Here is a 19,166-nt window from a genome sequence, read left to right on the forward strand (position 1 = left end):
GAATAAAATGGATCTTATTTTGAGCAATAAAGAACTTTTTAAATTTTAACAAGGTTTTCAAAAGACAAAATATTTCGGAAATGTGTTCTGTAATTTTGAATTTTCTCTCCTAATAATTGCTTACATGGCTGAAATACAAAAAAAAAACTAAGAAAGGTGCTGCATTAATTACAATGTTTTACTTGGTTTACTTTTGTAATATATTATAATTAGATAATATAGTTTCATTATCATGATAATACTATAATATAATGATTATAATGATAATACTATAATATAATGATTATAATGATAATACTTATATTTATTATTATCTTGTAGATGAGATTAGATAGCAAGAGGGTGAGAACACAGACACACAAATTTTAGTTATGTGTATATATATTTATATATAAATATATATATATAAATATATATATATAAATATATATATATATATATATATATATATATATATATATATATATATATATATATATATATATATATATATATATATATATATATATATATATATATATATACATATATATATATATATATATATATATATATATATATATATATATATATATTTATATATATATATATATATATATATACAGTGAACATTGCAGTGCATACATTTGTGTCAATAATGTTATTCAATTCTAGTTATTTTGTTTTGTTAACAATCTGAGTTAACTATTTTTTGTTTTATTCTAAATATTCAGTTATAAAATTTGTACTGAATTAGTTTTATTGAGAACCTGGAATTAAACTGAAATACAATTCGCATATATGAAGTATCCTGACTCCAAACACTACATTAATGCAAGCATTAGGCTACACAGAGTTCCTTTTTTTAAGCAGGCTAAAGGTGACTTGCACCTTCTTCCTTGTGTTTTATCATACAAATAGTAGTGGACACCAGTTTTTCCTAAACAAACGTTTTGACAACACATCCAGCACGGAATGTGTACAGTTGCCACCTGACACCAGGCACACAAATAGATCCTTCTGGATCTCCCTACACTTTGCTTCTTTGCTTCACCCGAGTCAGTACTCTAAGTCTTACAGAGAAGCGCCATGTCGGACCAGTCGACCTTTGACACGGACGTGTGGACGCTGACTCGTTTTGTCACGGAGACGGGCCGGCAGGCCAAGGGGGCCACGGGCGAGCTGACCCAGCTGCTCAACGCCATCATGACCGCCATCAAGGCCATCTCCTCGGCCGTGCGAAAGGCAGGCCTGTCACACTTGTGAGTACTGGTAGGAATTCACTCATTGACGGTGCTATACGTCAAGGGCAGTTTAGAGGGTGTTTTTTTTTACCTAGGTCTACAATGTGATGTGTGTCTGTCTTGCTATTGCAAACAAGAAATTACCCGAATGTGGGAGGAAATAAAGTTCTAACCTAACATACAGTGGTACCTATACTTACGGAACAAATTGGTTCCAGAATATTTTTGTAAATAGGAGTATTTTATATGTAAATTCTCCAATTCCTCCATGGTCCTCAAAAAGCTACCAATTAATTTAAAAAAAATTTAAAAAAATTATAAAAGATGTGAGAAAGACCAAAATGAGAGAAAGTCATGAGGAATTATTTATTGACATATACACATGAATAACAATCATGCAAAAACATTTTCTATTTGTGAAGGTGCGTAAGGATGCAGCTCAGGTTAGGCAACGGACAAAGCACACAAACACATGCACATCACATATACAAACAACTTCAAATTATTTATTCAAAACAATTTGGCAATAAATAGAACTTGCAAGATCAGTATTGAATGGATGACAGGGCCTGCTTTTTTATTTTATTCACACCAATAATTTTAAATAAAGTTGCTTTGACCATGCTCGAAAAAAAAGAAAAAAAAAAGAAACATGGTTTTCATTGGGGGACACTCAATGAGCAGCCAGCGGAGTGTAGGGAGTTTGTCAAGCAGGCCACAATGCTACCGCAACGTTTTTACAATTAAATAACTAATAAGATGCTACGGACACACTTCCTGGTTGTACTGCTCACATGACTACGTTTTTAAATTCGGCCACGTGCAGGCAGAACCCTTTCAGTTTCACATTTGGTCGACGGACGTTTGGTCGACGGACGTTTGGTCGACAGACATTTGGTCAACAGACATTTGGTCGACAGACATTTGGTCGACAGACATTTGGTCGACAGACATTTGGTCGACAGACATTTGGTCGACAGACGTTTGGTCGTCGGACGTTTCGTCGAATGGACGTTTCGTCGACGGACGTTTGGTCGAACGGACGTCTGATCGCCGGATTTGCTCGCTCTCAAAATTATAATCATGGGAGAGAGAGAGACAGAGAGTTTACAGTTGAAAGTGATCAACCAGGTAATCTCTTGCTCTCAAAATTTTGATCATGAGAGAGAGAGAACTGTTCATCGACAAAACGTCCGGGGACCAAGTGTCCGTTGATCAAACGTCCGTCGACGAAACATCTGGGTGCTGTGCCTTGAGATTTTTTCAATGCAAAAAGTGTTCCGCAGGTCAAAAATGGTTGGGAAATACTGGCCTCTAGTCGTCAAAGGCAGTTGGTGAGTACAGGTGCGTCCTTAGACAGGGGTTGGCGGGCTGTGTCAATGAGACTGGCGATGACGTGAAGAAGCTGGACGTGCTCTCCAATGACCTGGTGGTCAACATGTTGAAGGCTTCTTACAGCACCTGCTGCATGGTCTCCGAGGAGGACAAGGAGCTCATCCTCACACCTAAAGACAAGAGGGTAGCACTTTTACTTTCCACTATTATGTAGCAATGCTTGGATAAAAATACATATGCAGCATACACCTAGTATGCACTAGACTGTGTGTATTACATGGGAATACAATCTTTCACAGGAACATATGCGCAAAGACAGACGTTTATCCGATGATACTGATATGAACACTAGGGCTTCCAACACATAAAAAGCTCCACACTATCTAACTTTTTAAAATATTTTCCTTTTTTCAATAGTTCATTCTGGCAAGAAAATAAAAAAAACACAAACAGATATTCAACTATTACTCACATTGTGTTTGTTAAATTGGTTAGCCAAAAACATAAAGTTTGAACATTCTAATTGTAACTTTTTGGGGAAAAAAACAGTGCTTGATGATATTTTTTTTTTTGATCCAAATGCGTATTTAGTAGTTTGGTAAAAAAAAAAAGGTGTTGTAAAATATGGAAGATTTATAGAATTTGACAAATCCAGAATCTTAGTTTTTTTTTTTACACTGCAACGAGTGTATAGATTTACCGAAATATTCATCGGCCCCACTGTATGAGCTGATTAGTTTACAGAACTAAAAAACAATTGCTTATAATTTGGCGATCAAAAAAAGTATTTGTGGCACCCCACGTGCACATACATGCACGCCATTACGCGTATACATAAGCACGCAAAAAAAGGCATTAAGCTCTGAGCCTGGATTCGGAAAATTCAAATTTCAATATATGTTGAAAAACAAAAGCATTTTTTGAAAAGTTTGGTGTGGTAAACCAAAGACAAAAATAAAAAAAAATACAAGAAAACCTGTGGAACATGAAACTAAGAAAATATTTACAATTTCTGTTTTTGACAAAGTGTGTATCTATTTTAAAATTGACGTTTTATTCAAGGAATGGCACCTGAATGATTTGCACTGGTATGTTTCAGGGCAAGTACGTGGTGTGTTTTGACCCTCTTGACGGCTCCAGTAACATCGACTGTCTGGCTTCCATTGGAACCATCTTTGCCATCTACAAAAGAGTTAGTCTTTAGCTTTCAATTTAATAAAATGTATTATTAATATGACCTGGCAGTTTGAGTGGTTTGGACGTCAGCCTCACAGCTCTGAGGTCCTAGGTTCAAATCCAGTTTGGTCGACCAGTGTGGAGTTTGCATGTTCTCACCGGGCCTGCGTGGGGTTTCTCCGGGTATTCTGGTTTCCTGCCATATTCCAAAAGCATGCATGGTAGGCTGATTTGATACTCTAAATTGCCCCTAGGTATGGGTGTGTATGCGCATGGTTGTCTCGTCTCCTCGTGCCCTGTGATTGGCTGGCCACCGATTCAGGGTGTTCCCTGCCTCCGGCCCAAAGTCAGATGGGATAGGCTCCAGTCCCCTCGTAACCCAAGTGAGGATAAAGCGGTTCAGAAAATGAATGAATGAATAGTAAGTATATGTCATAAAAAAGTAAAGTTGCAGTATCATATTGTCGCCATACAGAGAGCGCCATTTTGCAAAAAATTACCAGTCATTTTAATGTTAAAAATGCAAAAACGTATACCCTTTTAGCTATAATATATTCATGAAATAAATGTTGGGGCGGACTGGTGGCTGAGTGATGAGACATTTTTCATCTTGAGTTAGTCTTTAAAATCCTAGAGCAAAAAATAAACCTTTAATATGTGGATCTCAGTGGAAAGAAACTGGTTTAACAATTTGACCCTTTCTCTTTTAACCATACAGCCAAATTTGAATTATAATGGCTAATCCATTAGATACTGTCATTTATTGACTAATTTCCTTTTCTGACCTCTGTGGATAACATGTTTCGTGTTGCAAAAATAACCTGCAAATTTAAAAACTATTATTTATTCCTTCTTGCGTTATCTTGAGCACATTTCTGACTTGTGTGATATATGACCCTTTGTGTTTTCAACCCTAACCTGAGAGTTTTAGTTAGTGAGGCTAACCCTTTATTAAATAATGGCAAATTTCCATTTATGACCCCTGTGACCTTTGCCCTTACACCAAACTTCTCATCTCAATCTCTGACCTGCTTCCTCCTCATGAGGGCTGTGGGGGGTGCTGGAGCCAATCCCAGCTGTCTCCGTGCCAGAGGCGGGGCACACCCTGAATCAGTGGCCAGCCAATCACAAGGCACAAGGAGACAAACAACCATTCACACTCACACTCATACCCCCTTAGGCAATTTAGAGTGTCCAATCAGCCTACCATGCATGTAGTATTTGGAATGTGGGAGGAAACCGCAGTACCCGGAGAAAAACCACACAGACCCAGGGGTGGACATGCATACACCAAACAGGTTGACCAACCTGGATTTGAACCCAGGACCCCAGAGAGATGAGGACGATGTGCTAACCAATTAATCCAACGGGCCGCCCACAAAAAGACATACCGAACCAAATACAGTGTTCCCCCGCTACTTCGCAGTTCAGCTATCGCGGACTCAGAGCTTCGCAGATTTTTTTTTGAAAAAAAAAATACAAATATTACATTGAAACAACACATTTTACAGTTTTTTTTATTATAACATGAATTTCACTCTCTCGACCCGTATTCTATATGGTGTACTGAATACAGGGGGTAAAAAATAATAATAAAATAAAAATAAAAAAAATAAAATAACATTTATTTTTTTGGAATTCAATTCAAATTAAGCATTTTTGAAGGGGAACCCCTACTTTGCGGAAATGGGTCCCGGTCCCCATTAACCGCGATAAGCGAGGGAACACTGTACATAAACCCTACCTTTTGTAGTTAAAAAAACAAAACAAATGGCCTTGATAACGACAGGCAGACTATCGTCTACCCAGGTGACAGAAGGTGAGCCCAGCGAAGAGGACGCTCTCCAGCCGGGAAGCAAAATAGTCTGCGCGGGTTACGCCCTGTATGGCAGCGCCACGCTGGTGGCCCTGAGCACTGGCGCCGGCCTCAACTTTTTCATGCTAGACCCGGTGAGCAGACAAAAGATAGGCGTTTTGCTGACAAGTGACTAGGAAGGCTGAAATAAACATGTGACTTTAACGGTCAGGCCATCGGAGAGTTCATCCTGACGGAGAGGAACGTGAAGATCAAGCCCAGGGGGAAGATCTACAGCTTAAACGAGGGTTATGCCAAATACTTCCACCCCTCGGTTAACCACTACATTGAGCACAAGAAGAACCCTGAGGTGAGTGAATGTATGTCTGTTGTCATGGCAACATTTGCGTCTGTTCGAGGTCAGTAGTTCTTCCTCAAACTAACAAACATCCTTTGAGATGTGCCCGCTCAGCACTTTTTGGCCATCACGCCACATATGATTCAGGCCAGTCGGTCATGTGCGCGTACAGTGGTGTTGTGGAATATGTTTGGTAGACATGCTTAGTTGAGCGTTTTTACTTATCTTTTTGCAAATACAATCAGCAAATGTAAAAAATCTGTGTTGGAAGATTTTGTAAACTAAGGTGACATCTGCATAGTATTTAATAGTACAATTTTTCCAATTCAGGTGTTTGTGTGTTTTTTTTTTTTAATATCTGACAGTATTGGTGCATTTTTGGCTTTCTGTCAAATACTTTCAAAGCTTGCTTATGAATTGTTTCAATTGTTTTTAGTGTTGATCAGTGGTTCAAAAAAGGAAAAACAAAATCAATTATATTCAGTAAAAGTTGGACCTATTTTCCTGAGTCGTTATTTTGCTCCACCAGCTAAAATCTTGACTTGATTTTGTAAAATGCTACAACAAAACACAGCAAAAAGTCTATGGATAAGAACAATTACAAACGATCCTTTCTATTTAAAAATAGTTTTGCTTTCCAATGAAACCACATCACTTTTGCCTTTTCTTGTCACAAACCTGCCCGGAGCAATGTATGCGTGTTCAGTAAATATGGTGTGTGATCTCTGGGAAGTGAGTCAACGCGCACATGATTACACCACGTCATGCGTTGCCTGCATGTGTCCACACGCAGACCGTTTCGTTTTAGCAGTGGGAAAAAAACAGTTTTTCATTAATGACTTTTCTTTTGAAAATACACACCAGATTTACAAAAATATTCAATGATTGGTGTGGAATGTTGGCAGCTATACGTGGGTGGCTTAAAAGTTGTTTATCAGGCCTACTTGGTGGACTTTGAGTTGTTGGATTTAGTTTAAACTCGATGGAATGTCATTCAACTACCTCTTTTTCCGATTACTTTAAGCTTGAAATATGAATACCAGCAGTTAAAAAAACAACAACTTTTTGACTTAAGTAGCAGCCAATGATTTAAATGAGTGCTGTATAAAAAGGATAATCTAAATTTTTGTTATGATTTTATCTGCATTTCTTGTGCAACTAAAGGTCATTTCTATACTCCTAATTAATTGACTTTGGTTGATTGAGCAGCATCTCGTGGCCGCTGTCTGCTCGTATGTCAAATTTGTCTCGTATCTCAAGATAAATATTTGCCCAAAATTTTACTCGTATCTCGAAATGCTCATATGTCGGGCCACTCGTATGTCGAGGTATCACTGTACGGTAATACCTTGAGATATGAGCTCAATGCGTTACCGGGCCAAGCTCATATGTCGATTTACGTGTACGTATCTCAAATCAACGTTCCCATAGAGATTAACTGAAAACAAATTAATTTGTCAAAATCCTCTGTCTGCTCGTATGTCAAATTTGTCTCGTATCTCAAGATAAATATTTGCCCAAAATTTTACTCGTATCTCAAAATGCTCATATGTCGGGCCACTCGTATGTCAAGGTATCACTGTACGGTAATACCTTGAGATATGAGCTCAATGCGTTACCGGGCCAAGCTCATATGTCGATTTACGTGTACGTATCTCAAATCAACGTTTCTCATAGAGATTAACTGAAAACAAATTAATTTGTCAAAATACTCTGGAAAAAAACATTAAAAAAAACAGGATAATGGTACGGGAAAACATTTTTATTTGTTCTAATTCGCCATCTATTAGTAGAGTGACAAATAATTAGTGGTTATGATGTTTAACAGTACTAAAATTAGTCAAATTTTGCTGAGGGGAGACTTTTTGGATGACTACGCGCTCGCAACATGACATGAATTGTACCTAAATGAACTTAGATTACAATAATCTTACTTTACTTAATTCTAATTTTGGATTTTTTTTCTTTTCTTCTTCTGGTTTGTCTCTGTTTGCCTCACTTCCGCTTTCACTTTTAGCCAGAGTTTTTAAAAGAAACCAGCTGGCCAACCCCAATGATTATAAAGCGGTTCGGAAAATGGGTTGTTTGCTTTTTTCAACCTTTTTAAAATATTACGAAAATGACGCACATAAATGCCCTCAAAATACGATAACACATGACCACTTGACAACTTGTCTGGGTGCTCCTCTCATATTGGTGAGCCAGCTCCGTCATGCAAACACCGATTATGTAATTGTTATATGATTCTTAGGTCAAGGGAAGGCATAATTGTTCTAATCCAAATGTTGTTAGGTGTAGTCCCCTGCCTTGTTATTGGTAAAATACTTTGATTGTTATTGTAGTTCCAGATGTTGTTTTTACTCATACGTGATGAAATGATCAACAACTCTGTAAATTGTTTTGATTCATGGCAATAAGTAAGTATAAGTCGTACGAAAATGTCTATTCGAGGAGATGCTCCAAAGTTGTAGGGGAAACCCTGGCTTGTTGAATCTCCCCTCTGAGGTTTTTATCCGTGATCCATTCTATTTAATTAAATGTCAATAATTGAATAAGATGTCTGCCTGCAGTTATTGATAATTACAAACGAGGGTAATTATTAATGAACCTAACATTATCATACGTCTGTTCTTCGCACTATCCTTCATTGCACCTGCTCACTTTAAACCCATTCCTTTTCCCTTAATTCTGCACTAACTAACGCAAAAAAACACGTAAAAAATGTAAAGCTTCGCCCAGTGCTCGTAGAGATCTTTGCACGAGGGAGATGTGGTAAGAAAGTGCGTTATTATCATGAGCAGCCTCTCGGCCACGTGCCTCTTATCTAAAAATTTGTCTCGTATCGCAAGGCAAATATTTTCTCAGAATTTTACTTGTATTTCAAATGTCTTATATGTGGGGGCACACGTATGTCAAGGTATTACTGTAATGCTATGTAATGTTCAATCTTTTATGTAAAATTGCCAGAATAAATCAACTTGACATTCAAAATTTTCTGGTAGTACTCTATATGCAGATTATTTTCAAAAGGGCTCATGATGTTTTGCATGGTCTGTATGACAGGACGGGGGCGCCCCATACGGCGCACGCTACGTGGGCTCCATGGTGTCTGACGTCCACCGCACCATCACGTACGGTGGCATCTTTATGTACCCAGCCAATCAAAAGAGTCCAGAAGGAAAGGTACTGTTAGCATTGAGTTCTAACCTCGTACCCAAAAACGCCACACATTCATTTTCTTTTCTGGAGGATTTGAGGATAAATGGAAGCAACAAAGAATCTGAGTCTCAGGGTGCCTTCAAAAACACATAATTTTACATCGGATTCCAAGATTTATCTCAAAAGTAGGCGTTAGTATGAATATTAAGGGCTTGTTTTAAGTGTTCAAGGAAAGTGGTTTTCCACTACGAGGAGACTCTTTAAATTTAACTGTTTCATCACTCAGAGCCTTGAGAGTAGGGGGGGGGGGGGCGTCTTCCTTATTGGGTTCAGGTAAAAAGGTCAGAGCTGGAAGGTTCAAAGACTCCCTATCTCAAGCCTCAGGCAAGGTTGAATTGCAGAACAATGGAGCAATGTGTTGAGCACTAACTAAAAGTACCATATTTTCTCACAAATACGCCATATTTGTAGCTACAAAAATGATGACTGAATCAAGGGTATAACTTATATGCATACAAGACTTGCTATACTCTTTTTACCAGTAGATTTTGGCAAAGTAACATTTACTACTTGGTGGTTATTTTATGTTTTGCAGTACAAAAACAACCATTACTGGATGTACTACTAATAACCTAACTTCAATATTGTGCTTTTGATTCAAACAGTATCTCAGAAATACCACGTGTGAGGATTTTTCTCAAGATTTTCAATTTAAAATAACACATTTGTACTCCCCATTAACACCATGAATCGAGGTCAAAATTTGAAATTAAGAGGTGGCTTATACGCGAGAAATTGTAAAATTCAACGATTTTAAGGCAATTTTAATGGTGTGGCTTTTTGTGAGTAAAGATTGTTACTACAAGGATTTAGACAAAAGGTGAACACCTGGCTCTCGAGCCGCATCCGACTCCCAGCCAAAATGAATGCGGCTCTTTGCCATGGCAACCACCAGGGTAGTTGATGTGCTAACTCTGGCCCAGTTGTATATTTGTGTTGAGGATGGACACATTTCGTAAGGGGAAGAGAGTGTGATGGTGAATAATATGGTTTTAATTGAATTTTTGGTGTTTGTGTATCCGTTTTGGCAGCTGGTGTGGTGTTAGCTTTTTGACTCTGTTTAAAATTTGACATCTTTGTATCTAACTTATTTGTAAAATATAAGTGTGAATACATCGTATTTTGAATGATAATACAATTAGCATCAATTATTAATGTGAGTGAAGGCAAACATAGGGTTATATATGCGAGTGAAAGTTCAAATGTGAGAACATAACAATACACTGGATCTATTTTAACCACTTTCCGTTTAGTAGATCACTGTTCCTGTTGAAACACTAAAAAAAACATCCCCTGCAGGTGCATCTAGAAAACCGTAGCTTTAATTTCTTCAAAAACAGGAAAGCTAATATGGAGAGTAAGAAGAAGTGAAAGTCACCTTGAACTAAAACTTTGCTTTTTATAATTCAGAATATCAGCACCACAACACATTTTAAAGGTGTTCTATCACAATAAAAGCAGCACACCTAACACAATCTTGAGCACATTTATCAGAAATGTTACTAAAAGGAAACCATCAACTAGCAGTGTACTGAATTATTATTCTTTTTCATGTGTCGGCATAGTTGCGTTTGCTGTACGAGTGCAACCCCATCGCTTTCCTGGTGGAGCAAGCGGGGGGCGTGGCCACCACCGGCACCCAGAGGGTCCTTGACGTGCGGCCCCGGGCCCTCCATCAGCGGGTACCTTTTGTAGTGGGCTCTCCTGATGACGTCAACGAGTATTTGGGCTTTGTGAGCAAGTACCAGTAGAATGTGTGGTTTGAACTTGGACAAATAAAATGGCTCTCTGGTAGGTTTCTTTTGAATACAAAGTTATACTTTAAGTTATTTAATAATGCATTGATTTTGCTTTTTTCACAATGAGGGACATACTACACCAGTGGCTGTCCGTGCATTTTCTGGCAATGCCTTCAACCCTCAAACTATTTTATGGCTATAAAAACTCTACTGCAACCACAGCTGCAACACATTAAAAATAATCAAGTCCGTTTTGAAAATGGCTTTAAATCAACACAATATATTGTGGGTGGAGTTTGCGATCTATGGCTGGTTCACTTTGGCCAGCCTACTCGATGACTAGCCAATCATAGTTGGTGAAAGCGATGACGTATCCCTATGCCTGCGAGGAGGTATTGTGCCATTGCCAAATCGAATTCTGATTGGTTAAAGCAAGTCTTATTGACGCTTGTTTAATGCAGAAGAGCCCGCAGAACTGATCGTGAAGGCCTTGAGGAAGATTTCTGACCCTGGCAACAAATAATTGCTGAAATGTGATTGGTTAAATGCTTCAATATGAAAACACAGCTGGAAACAGTGCAACCAGGGGGAAAAACAATGAAAGGAAGCCAACAAACATTTTGGAATTACTTAAGTATTGATGGACAAAATATAATATATGATTCCGATATTTCTTAGGCCAGCAGAAAAGGCCTTGTAGGCCCTGACGGCCCACCATTGTGCTACACAATGTTACGGTAAAAATCCTGAATTTGTTCATATTTCTATTGACAAAATTATGCAATTTTTGAATCTATTGTCCCTTTTTTTGTTTTCTTTCTGAATTTGACATGTTTTCACCCCTTTTACTGGTTCAGACCTCATTCTGACTGTGAATGTTCCTTTAGTTTACGTAGACTACAGCTAAGGCACCCCGAATGTTGAAATTGTATGGTGCTGAAAATAAATGGGATGGAAAAATGGATTGGAAAAACAACAAAACACTTTAGGTAACAAAGTAGTGTCTCACACCTTTAATGGACAACACAACATAAAATGACACATTTACAAGAACAAATGAGTTTGCCACTCACTGAGCAGCATATGTACAAAGAATAAAAGACAACTAAAATGTATTCATTAAAAATTGGCAAAGAAAATGGCGTGGTTTTCCCAAGAACGCTCATTTTTTTGTGATTAAAAAAAATCTAACCTGCTTCCATGCATAAATTTTTTTAGAAAGCCCATGTTAGATGGCGTTGACGCTCATCAGACCAGTGGGTAGCTGGCGGCGGTGGCGATCCCACAGTGGTTCTTGCGGTCCTTGGCCATGTAGATGTAACCTTTGTCTCCCCATTTCTCACTCCAGCTACATAAGAGCAAAGGTGTCAGGGGCATAATGCCCACGCCATCAGACGATGGGCACTCACCTGTTCTTGACAATCCAGTACTTCCTGCCGTCGGCATCTTCGCCCTCGAAGCCGTAGCCCACCACAAGCACGCCATGGTCTAGCTCATCGCTGCTGCACTCCTTCTCAAAGTAGATGCCTAAGCAAAATGTCGGTAAAAACTAATGAGATTTCGCTAAATGTGTGGAAATTGTGTAAAATCCCAATGGAAACGGACCCGACTGGTAGAACTGGAAGGACTCGTGCCCGGCGTCGATAGCGACGGAGACGGGCCCGACGGAAGCCACGGCCTTCATGAGGGCGTGCTCCTTCCCGCTGGGAACGTCCACGAAGCCTGTGTCATTAGCGGAGTTGAATGACGGGTCGTAATGGCATTTCTGGTCGTCCTGCAGAGGGATTTTGCATGATTTAAGTTGGAAGGCTATGGTCTCGGGAGGGTTGTCCCAAATGTCCCAATCCAATCCAATTCTCCCAAGAAATCTTTTACCAATACCGATGCCTATATTTTTAGAACAGTAAAAAGAGTGCAAATTATGTAACCAGTAAATGATAAATCACTTTCCGTTTCTATTCTACATGGCATCTCACTCGGCAGACATGTTTGCCTAGTAGTTGGATTTGAGGCCGCCTAAAAATAAGATACGATAATCACTCGAATATCGCCAGACATGGCCGCGATAAATCGCAAAGTAAGGTCACCACTATTATCACTTTTTTCCAGTGCTGTGTCCTAGAAGCAAAAGTCGCTTCCGCTTATGATCCAGCATGCATTTTCACATTTTTATCGAAAATTAAAAATTAATAAATGAATATATGTAGCGTGGAAAAAAAAATCTAAAAAAAAAAAATCGCAGTCTCCGGTCCACAAGCTACCTAGTGCCGGTCCGTCAGAGTAAAAAATATTAATGTTTTCAACCCCTCATACTTAAAATGAGTGAAGTTGTTACAATAATAACAAATGATTCCTGTCGTGGTTGTCACTCGTGCACCGACCCCACTCCCATACAATTTTGTCTTAAGTTGTCGCCTTCCACGATAAAATAGAAAGAGCTTTACTGGTCCGCAGTGAGGAAAAGAATGGGGACCGCTGAAGTAGTGAATTTGCAATAAGTGTAGATGTGATAATCGAGGGATTAATATATTACTCAAAGCACAGGAGAACAGTGGATCAGAACGGGACATCATGGGCTCCGGTTTGACGAAAACGTACGGTTCCCAGGTAGGGATAAGAGCTCTCCGAGTCCAGGCCGTTGTTGTCCTTGATATACTGGAAGGCTTGGTCCATCAAACCTCCGTTGCAGCCCTCGTTGCCTTCGGGTCGCGAGCAGTCCACCAGGTTCTGCTCGCTCAGGGACACCAGTTTTCCCGATTTGCGGAAGTGCTGGCCTTCCAGGGCGCCCGTGGTGCTGAAGGCCCAGCAGGACCCGCACTGACCCTGCGCACACACAAACACAGACACGTGTCAAGTCAGGAAGATTAATGCTCAATTCCACTGTTTCGCTTAAAGCCAGCACATTTCTGATACTACTGATGGTTTGGTTAGGTTGAAGTCCAGGCAGTAAGTTAGGCATATCTAGTGTTACAACACTAAAACTTATATGAGGTACATCAACAACTTTGATACTGTTTAAAGCAGTTTTGCGTATTCGTGAATTGAATTAACACTGGCTGCCATTGACAGCAATAGACATCCTATCCATTTGCAAGTGCTTGACAACCATCATTCTATCTGAATTGTGATCGTTCAACGAGAGGTTCCCCAGTTCAGTTCATAGATTTGGTAGCCAATGATTGAATAGTAACTATTGTGGGCAAATAGAGAGAACCCGAGAGAAGAAAGGTATCAAAATTTAAAACAAAATTAGAATTATGTTTAGTGTAAGGTTAGATTAAATTAGTTTGATCGTATCTGCATCGTAATCCAAGTTCATTTATATTTGTGTATGTTGTTACGAGCATGTTGCCGTGCAAAAAGCCCCCCCCAAATCTGTCTAATTGTATTACAATTAAACACATTTTAGTTCTATTAAACCTTTAGTCATTTGTTACTTTGTTGATAAATGGCGAATTAGAAAACAATAAAAATGTTTTTACCAATCCAATATCCTGTTTTTTAGTGTTTTTTCCCAGAGGGTTGGAACAATTTAAATAGTTTTAGTTGATTTCTATGGAAAACGTTAATTTGAGTTACGAATAAATCGACATACGAGCCAAGTCCCAGTCTCGATGTATCACTGTACTTTGAAGTTTGTTTCAATAAATGTCATGGCTTTGTCAAGTCTCTCAAATATTCCTGTGGTCCCGTGTGACAGGTTTCTAAACAAGTGTACAACGCACACTTAAAAAAGGCTGATCTGAGGCGAGGAGATGGCGGTTGAGAGAGTGCGCAAAGTAGATAAACAAGTCCACCTCTGTGGCAACTGCTTATCTTTTCCACTAACTGAACTACATATTGACACGCATACTTGTTTTTCCCCACATTATCGAACCATACCTGGTCCTTGACAGGTGTGACGTAGCCATGGTCTCTCCAATCCACCGAGCGCGGTGCCTCCAGGAAGTTAGGCTCTAAGAAGAGAGCTCCTTTCGTCTTCTTTTGCGTCTTGATACCGTGCTTGTAGCCGTTCATAACTTGACGGAACTCCTCGTGCGTCTGGGCGCAAACAAACAAAAAAAAAAAAATATATATCACAGGTTCAGAGCCAGGCTTGGACATGGGGAGACCGGCATGACATACCATGTCACCGAAGTGGTTCATGCTCAGGCTGTAAGAGTGTTTGCCCATTGAGTGTTCAAGGTTGTGGAGCTCAATCTTCTTCAGGTTCTTCTCCCACACCATTCGCCTCCAGCCTTCTTCCTTCTACAAACCAAGAATTGACAATTTTTTAACAGATCCTTTGAACCTAGTTGGCGATTTTTCGATTATTCCGGCCATCTCTGATCTACATCAACAGCGATATTCAAGGGATTACTGTATTAATAAATATATTTTTAATCAACTCATAAAATGTTATTTGAAAGAGAGGTTAGTAGTGTTAAATATGAACTAGAGCTCATCAAATGCATTGAATATATCCATTATGACACATCATCTCCTGCAAAGTGTGCACGTTGCCAATTTTCAAGCCAAACTATTTGTTTTGCCAATCAGATTTGTCACTTGACAGCTATCATAGTGTGGAATCTGGAATATGTGAGAGTAACTCCAGACATCTGCATTTCAATGACTTTATGTACATTCATCTTTAAACATACAGTAAAAATAATGCTGAAAAAGATGCAACGAAATGATTGTTTCACAATCCATCAATAATTTAACATTCATCATATTTGGATTTTAACCTTGTAATAGTTCACTTAATCTCGTTATACGTATTCATATTAATTTTTCTCTCTGAATATTACATTGTACGACTTCTTGCAATTTTCTAAAGGCACAACTAACTCTTAGTTTTAATAATAAAAGGGTGGCAAGTATGTTTTAATTCATTAGCGGGTTATCTGAATGACAACACGAATAATCGGAGTAAATCCAACATGTATCAAGCATACCAATTTACCTTGGGTTGAATTGTGTTTTACAAGTTAAATTTGTCTTGCGTTGTATAGAATTAATATATTATATATATATTAATATATTAGTACACCATCGGATCCTAGTCTCCTTTATTCATTCAGTTTCTGAACCTCTTTATCCTCAAGGGTTACAGGGGGTGGTGGAGTCTATCCCAGCTGACTTTGGGCACGAGTCAGCAGGAATAGGCAGAATTGGTGACCAAAATTAATCAAGATTACTGTATGTTCTCATATAAAAGCCGCCCCTGCGTATAATCCGCACCTTTAAAAATGCCTTAAAATTGTTGAATTTTACAATTTCTCACGTATAAGATGCCCTCTGATTCACCTCCACATTCATGGTTTTAATAGGGAGTACAAATCATCGCATCGTGGTATTTCTGGGATGCTGTATGAATCAAAAGCACATTATTAGGGTCAATATCATAAGGAAGTTAGTAATTCATCCAGTAATGGTTATTTTCTTACTGTATAACAGAAAATAACCAACAAAGTGAATGTTAATTTGCCCATATCTACTGGTGGAAAAGATTATAGCAACGCTGTGAGTCTTGTGCACATAAGCTGTACCCTTGATTCAGTCATTATTTTTTTATTTACAAAAACGGTTTATATGCGAGAAAATACAATTAGCCAAAAGTAGATTTTTTTTCTTCCCATCACTCCTGCAATTGTATTTACATTACGATATGGCCTACTGTCCAAACGGTACCTGGTGATACTGCTTAGAATGCCAGCTCTTCCACAGGTCCCAGTGGTCGTCCAGTTGGGGGTCCAAGTTGGGGGCTGATGCAGCAGCGCTCAGGCACAAAGCCAATGTGATGAGAGGTAACATTTTATGGCTTCCTGTGGGTGGTTAGAGCGTTATTACATTTGCTTCAAATTTTCAGAAAGATAAGACAATATTTATAATTAAAATTCATTGCCACCCGACTAAGTTCAACTGTGGGGGGTGGCTGTGAATGCTCATCTTTTAGTCCCATTGTCGGCGCCAGACGTCCAAATGGATTAAACGTCTGTAGCCTTGTATAGGACAATTCTATTAATAATTCTTGTATGTTGTATTTTGGTAATTGATATGCTCAATTTTCAACAAAATCATCAAAAACCATGCGTAGTGTACGCACGACTGAGCTGGCTCGCCAATATGTAGGGAGAAGCAGATGGTTGATCTCGAAAGCCACGGTGGAATACATGAACCTTTTTGGCTTGGTTATTGCACAAGGTTTAAATTTAGTGTAACGTAAGATTCAAACTGTTTTTTAAGTGCGTGTATTGGAATCTAAGTTCATTTAAGTTAAATTTAAAGTTAATGTTACGTTACAAGTGCATCCGTTAAGTCTCTCTCTCCCATCCGCGAACTCCCCATTGTATTGAATAATGGCTCATTTTATTATGAAACATCATAACCACTAGTTATTTGTTAGTATGTTAGTAGATGGTGAATTACAACCAATAAAAATATGTTTTTCCATTGTGACATCCTGTTTCTTGGTGTTTATTTCTGAGGGTGGGGAGGAATTAATTTGTATTTAGTTCATCTCTCTGGGAAACGTTGATTTGAGATAAATGGACATACGAGCTCAGTCCCAGATTTCATTAAATTCATATCTCAAGGTATGACTGTAATAACATAATTCCACACAAGACTAACATTTCACTTCGATCTTTTAATTAAAAAAAACAATCGAGCATAGATAATATATTTCTGTGATGAGGAAATTTGCAAGAAATTGGAAAATAATTGATTATTTCGAAACCGGAAACTGGCAGTTTTTCTTCCTTTTTTTTCTTCATAGTCACGGGATCCGCGAAGGCGAGCCAAAAAAAACTGCAGGCTCTCGCACACAATAAAAATAAAATTGAGAATAAATTGATGAGGAATATGATTTCCTAAACAATTAACTTGATTTCACTAGCCATGTTGACTCTTTCCCCCATCGGGCAAAACAAACAAACGAATAGTACACGGTGTTTTTTTGTTGTTGTTTTTGGCACAGAACAACAAAAGGACAGATGAATATAAGACGACGGCTAAAATCAAATGTTTTAACACATCTGCCTCGGAAATACAAACTCTGAGAAGCCTTAAAATCGAATTTTCACCAAGCTAACTCGGTTCCCATCGCTTTTATACTTATGAAGGAAATTCCCACGACTGGCATTCTAGATTATAGAATAATTTTACATCTAGTATTAAACAGAGCTATTTTTTGACAGCACCATCAATATTTGAATTATAAAACCCCCAAAATATTGAAATTCATACTTACTAGCAGCCCTTTTTGACCAAACGAAGAGAGAGGGGAAAAAGGAAAATATCCTGGAACGGAGGAGCCACACAAACTTTATAAAGGCTTGAGTGGCACCCCCAAGTGCCCGCCCACTAAGCTCTCTGATTGGTCGTTTTCGAGTTTGTTCCTATTTTAATGCCAGCCCTTTTCGTGACATGGCATGAAGGCACGTGATTCCCCTTTGGAATGACACTGAAGAAAACATCGTCTATCGACGTCTAACACTTTAAATCAATTTAAAGTAATCATAACACCTAAAATAATAAACACTAACAAGCTCGTGTCAGCTCTTTGAACGTTTGCAATATTACCGGTGGAGGCGATATAACGTGACAATTGTGCATGGGAGTAAACTCTTGTTATCAATACTGAATTCGCCCATATGACACCAGTGGAGATAAATCATACAAAATTACAACAACAAAAAAAGTGTTATCATAAAGTAGGCTATGAGAAACAAGATTAAGTGTTTGGACTTTGAGCGGCTGTCACAACAACACAGTTGGCATTTTTCTTGATTTCATTACCAATTCTTTGGTTTTAAAAATGTCACAGGCTTGTTTTTGTTCTGGTCATTTTTACTCGTTTTATTAGCTTCACTATTTTTTTGCAAAGACATTTGAGAGCAGTGTTTTTATATTAATTTGAAGTTTTTCCAAAAACAGATAAGGTGTTATTGTCATTCGACAAATAATGACTCATTACTAACATGCTTGGTTGAACCTGTTTTATTACTAAATACGTGTAAAACTGCCATTTTTAAACTAGATTTGAAACGTTTTTTTGTTGTTTACCTTAACTTTACGATAGATTAAAAAAGTTTCAGTATTATCTCTTGTCTCATTTTCAGAAACGTTTATCCTCACTATGGTCACGGGGGGTGCTGGAGCCTATCCCATCTGACTTCGGGCCAGAGACGGAGGACACCTTGAATTGGTGGCCAGCCAATCACAGGGCACAAGGGCACAAACAACCGTTTACACCCACACTCATGCCTAGGGGCAATTTAGAGTGTCCAATCAGCCTACCATGCATGTTTTTTGAATGTGCCCGAAAACCCACG

At 38.5% G+C, this 19,166-nt stretch overlaps 2 protein-coding genes across 2 annotated transcripts; one reads left to right on the plus strand and one right to left on the minus strand.

Annotated features, from left to right (window-relative positions):
• The first annotated feature begins 1,004 nt into the window (after positions 1 to 1,004).
• Positions 1,005 to 12,018, plus strand: fbp2 (fructose-1,6-bisphosphatase 2). The gene is made up of 7 exons (XM_077714516.1): positions 1,005 to 1,241; positions 2,580 to 2,742; positions 3,658 to 3,750; positions 5,544 to 5,684; positions 5,762 to 5,899; positions 8,951 to 9,070; positions 10,672 to 12,018. Exons 1-7 carry the CDS (start codon positions 1,069 to 1,071, stop codon positions 10,855 to 10,857), a joined length of 1,014 nt encoding a protein of 337 aa, XP_077570642.1. The 5' UTR covers positions 1,005 to 1,068; the 3' UTR covers positions 10,858 to 12,018.
• ctsla (cathepsin La) lies at positions 11,844 to 18,114 on the minus strand. The gene is made up of 8 exons (XM_077714517.1): positions 18,083 to 18,114; positions 16,522 to 16,655; positions 14,971 to 15,093; positions 14,728 to 14,886; positions 13,444 to 13,668; positions 12,451 to 12,619; positions 12,255 to 12,372; positions 11,844 to 12,193 (listed from the first exon to the last, which is right to left on the minus strand). The coding sequence occupies exons 2-8, from the start codon at positions 16,642 to 16,644 to the stop codon at positions 12,094 to 12,096; spliced, it is 1,017 nt and encodes a 338-aa protein (XP_077570643.1). The 5' UTR covers positions 16,645 to 16,655; positions 18,083 to 18,114; the 3' UTR covers positions 11,844 to 12,093.
• Positions 18,115 to 19,166: the final 1,052 nt, after the last annotated feature.

This window comes from Stigmatopora nigra, chromosome 4 (genome assembly GCF_051989575.1).
Source record: "Stigmatopora nigra isolate UIUO_SnigA chromosome 4, RoL_Snig_1.1, whole genome shotgun sequence".
Classification (NCBI taxonomy): Eukaryota; Metazoa; Chordata; class Actinopteri; order Syngnathiformes; family Syngnathidae; genus Stigmatopora; species Stigmatopora nigra.